The sequence below is a fragment of the Heteronotia binoei genome, chromosome 5 (genome assembly GCF_032191835.1).
Source record: "Heteronotia binoei isolate CCM8104 ecotype False Entrance Well chromosome 5, APGP_CSIRO_Hbin_v1, whole genome shotgun sequence".
In the NCBI taxonomy this organism is placed as follows: Eukaryota; Metazoa; Chordata; class Lepidosauria; order Squamata; family Gekkonidae; genus Heteronotia; species Heteronotia binoei.
This window is the reverse complement of record NC_083227.1, coordinates 41982238-41987703: the sequence shown is the minus strand read 5'-3', so window position 1 is coordinate 41987703 and position 5466 is coordinate 41982238. Positions and strand designations below refer to the sequence as shown.

Genomic DNA, 5466 nt, shown 5'->3' with positions numbered 1-5466 from the left:
TTATAAAGGACACAAACACAAAGATTTTTTAAAAACCTTAAAACATTAGCGCTTGTTGGTTTTAAAGGTGCTTTCATCATATTTCTCCCATTGGATCCAGGGAATCTGGCTCTTTCCCTCCCTCCCCAAGGGACCAGGAGGAGGAAAAGCCTCAGCCAATAGAAGGAAGAGAGGCTTGGCTCAGTAGCTCTGTTCTGCAACTGAGAGAGCCTGGCAAAGCAAGCTATCCCTCCCGCCCCCTTCTTCCTCAAGGGAGGAGCCTCAGCCAATGGAGAAAATAGAGGTTTTGCTCTGTCACTCCTGTGTGATTGAGCAAGCCTTGCAAATCAAGCTGTTAAGCAGAAGGAAGCAAGAGAGAGGGAGAAGGAAACAAATGACAGCCAGTTGCTTGGGGGAATTATAGGAGCCCTCCGGAGGCCTGATATGGCCCCCGGACCACATTTTTAACACCCAATTTACACCATACCCAAGTGCTTTTTCAAATCAAGTGACAGGGAGGCCCCATGCTGAACTAGCCCACAGTGAGGCTTGGCCCAATCCAGAAGAGGCACTGGCATTTTCTGCTGCACTGGAAAACTCTGGTCTCCTGGAGATTTTATTGTTGCATTCCGCAAGCCGGCTTCCATATAAATAATACTCCTGGGAAGCTTCTGAATCTATTTTTTTAACCAGGTCCTTATTTTACTTCTGAATCTTTTTTTTTAACCAGGTCCTTATTTTACTAACATTTTTGAGTTCAGCCATAATTCAAAACGTAAATGGATCAAATAAGAATCAGTGTTTTTTTTTTTTAAGCAAAACTTTCCCCTTTACTACAAACAAAAACTGAAGTGCTTTCAAGGTTGCATGTATCTCTCTAGTCTAGACATTTTGCTACCAAGAGGGGTCAGCTCTCCCTTCCCTCCCCAGGTAGGTTTCCTCAGACTACAGACTTGCAAATGGCACTTTGCTTGTTGCAGTAATAAGCCTGGGGAGTTTACTATTCATGTAAACAGGCCTCATTCAGTAAGGAGCGTCTCATCTCCAATACAGACCAGCTCTCTTTTGCTGTGTCTGGCCCTGCATCAATGCCGGAGCTCCCAGAGCAGACCAGGATGTGGAAAAGGCCAGGATGTGGTCCCAACAATGAAGCATCCTCTTGAGATGCTGCTTCCAGGACCGATTCAGTAGAAGGCAGCTTCTTGTGTATACATCTATGTGTCTGTGTGTGTCAGTGTAGGGAGAATCACAAGGCAAGGAACATTCCTTGGCATGAAGACAATCCACAACACAACCAGATTCCTTCTCTCAGCACAAATCCATCTGGGGCCACCCCCACCCCCATCAGTGCTCCAAAATCAGAAACAACCCAGCACTTTTGAGAATTTAAAAGGACAGAGCACAAGGTGGTGGGTGGGGAGTGGGTGGGGACAAGGCGCTTCTCTTGGGGGGCCCAATGTAGCTCCAGGCTAGACTTAAGCCCCACTCTCATCAGTCTGCTCCAGAGTAGATCAACTGGGTTGGGACAGGCTCGGGACCAGCGTCTGTTTCCTCATCCCCCCAGAAATAGGTAACGAGGTTGTCGGAATCCAGAATGGTGGCGGGCACAGTGTTCGCTTTGATGGGGTTGAAGGGCACCTCGGGGTGTGCCTTCTGGTGATGTCGGGCCAGGTGGCTTCTCTGGACATAGCCCTTCTCGCAGTGCGAGCACATGTAAGGCCTCTCGGCCTGATGGAGCATCTGATGCCGGGTCAGAGTGGATTTGACGGCGAAGCTTTTCCCGCAGATCTCACAGTGGTAGGGCTTATCCACCATGTGGATTCTTTCGTGCCTGTACAGCTTCGACATGGAGCAGAAGCCCTCCCCGCACACCACACATTTGTAAGGCCTCTCCCCCCGGTGCATCCGCAGGTGCCGGTTGAGGATCCCGCTGTGCGTAAAGGCCTCTCCACAATCCGGGCACACGTAGGATTTCTCCTCCACTGGAGGCATCGGGTAGGGGAAGGGGACTGGGTAGCTGAATGGGAAGCTTTCCTCCCAGCTGTCGTTTTTATAAGGGCTCTCCTCCCGGTGGCTCCTCTGGTGCCTGGTGACACTTGTACTCCGGGTGAAGCTTTGCCCACAGTCGGGGCACTTGTAGGGTTTTTCCCCCGTGTGGGTCATCTGATGGGTGAGGAGGTTGAGGTTCAGGCTGAAGCTGCGCCCACAGTCAAGACAGGAATAAGGCTTCTCCCCCGTGTGGGTCCTCCAATGCCGTGTCAGGGTTGACTTCCTGTTGAAGATGCGCCCGCACTCAGTACAGGGATACATTCTGCCTCCCGAGTAGAACTGCTGCTGGAAAGAAGATTCAAAGGCCTCGCCCAGGCTGTCAATGGATGCGTCCCAGTCCTCTTTCGGATAGTCTCCCTGATACATATCAGGTCTGAACGGGCTTTCCCAGATGGGATAATCCTCAGGACCCTGGGAAAACTGGGCTTCTTCAGAGTCTTCAAAGACAGTGAACTGGACTTCTACCTGCTGATCCATGCTTTCTTGCTGGGAGAACTCCCCTTTCGTCTCCCCCTCCAGTGTGTTCTTAGTTAGGGCAATATCCTTTGCCACAACCAACGCCTGGCCAAGTTGAGCAGGTCCATCCCACTGGCACTTGGGATAATCTATCTCCAGTGGTTCGTCCGAGCTAATCTCACTCGCACACAGTCTCCCCTCAGAAATGCCCCCTTCGGACTCCTCCAGTATGGTAAAATGCAGTTCCACCTGCTGCTTGGGACCAGGCTGCAGATAGTTCTCCGAGCTTCCCTCTCTGGTCCCCCTTTCTGGGGCTGGGAGTAATTTCTGCAGCTCTGGCGAGGAAGACCGGGATTGGTCAGAGTAAATGGATTCATTGTCCAGTTCTGGCAAAGAGGAACTGTCTGGTTGGAGCTCTGCGTTAATGTCACAGTGCCAAAGCTTCCCCTGAGAAATGCCTCCCTCCGATTCTTCCAAGATGGTAAAATGCAGTTCGACTTGAGGCTCAAAGTCCTCTTCTTCCTCCTGCAGGCGCTTCCCTTTGGTGTCCTTCATTTTCCCATCACCTGCAGGGAGAACAAGAGAAACCAGACCTCAGTCGCTCCACTTAAGCCTCTTTGCCGCCCAGATGGTGTGCACCGCAGTGTGCCCTTCTCATGGCGACAATTTACATATTGCAGCAAGGGACAAGCGCCCAAGAACACACTCTAAAAGTGAGCAGATTAATCTACAGGGACCAGCACTCCCTGGCTTCACACCCCCAAGTACAAGGGCTATTTCAGCCTTCACACAGGGTTGAACATTCCTTAACCAACACTGGCTGCCAGTGGACCATGCTGATTGGATGGTGTTAAGTGGCAACAGAGTTCTCTGGAGATGGGTGTCACCTTCTTTTCAGGGTTTGAACTGTTCTTACCCCCCCAGAATGCTTCGCAAGTGTATGTGCATGTTCAATAAAGGCACAAATAACCAACCATCGCCCCTTCAACATTTCTTCGCTTAATCCTCTGATGTCCTACCTGGTGACTGGGGAAAGATGCCCAGGTTAACTTGACCCTTTTGATATTGTCAGAAGATATTGGATTTATATGCTGCCCTATACTCTGTATCTCAAGAGTCTCAGAGTGGTCGCAATCTCCTCTACCTTCTCCCCACCACAACAGACACCCTGTGAAGAGGGTGGGGCTGAGAGAACTTTTTACAGCAGCTGCCCTTTCAAGGACAACTCCTACAAGAGCTAACCGGGTTCTCCCAGATAAGAGTCTGTGCACTTAACCACTACCCCAAACTAGTTCTTGATGTTGGGGGCCAGAGAATAGAACATTATATAATAGAACATTACTAGACCATTAACCTCCCATGAGAGAGCCTTTCTGTTTTCTAAGGAAACTGTATCATGCACAGCCTTGTGCCTCTTGGGGCCTCTGGAAAGGGCAGGATTCTAGTTCTTGGAAGTCTGCAAAAGGTGTGGGGGTGGGGGGATTGGGCTGGTTCACACACTGTGTTTCTGCAAGAGAAACCCAGGCCTCTTTTCCACCAGCCAAGACTATCTTTCACCCCTCCCCTCTGGAATTCCTCCCTGGGGAAAAGAATCTTCTGAGCCAGGAAAACAGCATAACCGAGAGAAACACCTGGAGGGGGAGGCGAGCGGGGCAGGCTGTCCCCCCTCCCCGACAGGGACCCACCCCCTCTCTGGGGACCCGGGCCGACAATCTGCACCCCAGAAGGTGGAGAGGGGCTTCTCTCTGAAATTCTGGCTCATGGCTGCTTCTCTTGCAAGCGCACAACCCCCCCCTCCTTTTTTTCTCTCTCCTTCCCTCGGAAAAATAGCCGTCGCGTCCATTCCCCGAGGGCTTTTGGCTTGGCCAAGGGAACGCAATGACTGCGGGTGCATAAAGGAAGAAGAGATCCACCTGGGCGTAGCCCTCCTCCCTTTGGCCGGAGGCAGTCCCCACCTCGGTCGAGCGGTGCGACAGCGCGGCCGAGAGGCAGGCCAAGGGATCGAGAGCTTCCCGCCGGCCCCCCGGCCCTGGGCGATGCGGCTCCCCTGGACTCGCCAAGGAGCAGCGGCTGGTGCCTTCGAGGCGGGCTCACTCCCGCTGCTCCGGATGCAGCAAGCGCCTGAGACAGGAAACTCATCCCGAGGAAGGCTGCGCTCAGAGAGACAAAGAGAGCGAGCGCGCAGCCTCCCGGCTCGTCGCAATTGCCAGAGCCCTCTGCTGGCCGCTTAGGCGTGCGTGGGGAGAAGCCGGCCAAAGAAGGATGCCAACGTCTACTGCTGAGGATACATCCTCGCGCGTGAACAAAGAAAGTCAAGTGTACTCTGCACACGTGGCTGTACATGTAGGGGCGCCATCGCGATTCTAAACACGCTTTTTATCTTGTGTGTTTTATTTTCCGTTTCCTCCAAGGTTCTCCCTTCACAGGGGCTTTTTTTGGTAGAAAAAGCCAACACGAACTCATTTGCATATTAGGCCACACCCCTAGACACCAGGCCAGCTGGAACTTTGTTCCTTCTCAAAAAAAAAGCCATCCCATCACCATCCTCAGAATAACCCCATTTTTAATCTTTTGGTGTGTGTGTGTGTTTTTTTTAAAGAGTATGCATGCATACATGTGCACTGGAAGTCGTGGAAACCTCTGGTGGCTGACCCCTAACTGGGGACCAGTAGAATATTCAGGGAGGTGGCTGAAGAAGGCCTGCCCCCACCTTCTGGTATTCCTTGGAGGTCTCCCAGCCAAATATTTGCCAGTCGACACTGCTTAGCTTCTGAGATCTGCTGCAATTGGGCTTGCCTGGGCTATCCAGATCAAGGTCAACAACCCTATCATTCTCTCACAGCTTCCTCTAAGATCACCCCCTGAGCTTTCTTTGGGGTTGAATGAGAACTTGTCTTGCAAGTGGTAACCCAGAGCCTTACAACTGTGTCTCACTCCCATGCAACTCCCCCCCTCCCCACCGAGACCTGGAGTTTTTAGGTT

General features: G+C 51.9%; 1 protein-coding gene across 2 annotated transcripts; it reads right to left on the bottom strand.

Moving 5' to 3' along the window:
- Positions 1 to 762: 762 nt before the first annotated feature.
- On the bottom strand, positions 763 to 4658 carry LOC132572375 (zinc finger protein 436-like). 2 transcript variants are annotated; one of them, XM_060239307.1, is made up of 2 exons: positions 4398 to 4658; positions 763 to 3050 (listed from the first exon to the last, which is right to left on the bottom strand). In XM_060239307.1, exons 1-2 carry the CDS (start codon positions 4621 to 4623, stop codon positions 1471 to 1473), a joined length of 1806 nt encoding a protein of 601 aa, XP_060095290.1. In that variant the 5' UTR covers positions 4624 to 4658; the 3' UTR covers positions 763 to 1470. The 2 variants fall into 2 exon arrangements, with proteins under 2 accessions (XP_060095290.1, XP_060095292.1); XM_060239309.1 differs by having other exon boundaries at positions 4440 to 4658.
- Positions 4659 to 5466: the final 808 nt, after the last annotated feature.

Coding starts and splice junctions, on each gene's coding strand:
- LOC132572375 (XM_060239307.1), bottom strand. CDS start 4,623: ATGAGTTTCCTGTCTCAGGCGCTTGCTGCATCCGGAGCAGCGGGAGTG. Junction 3,051..4,397: donor GGGAGGAGGGCTACGCCCAG/GTGGATCTCTTC, acceptor TTCTCCCTGCAG/GTGATGGGAAAATGAAGGAC.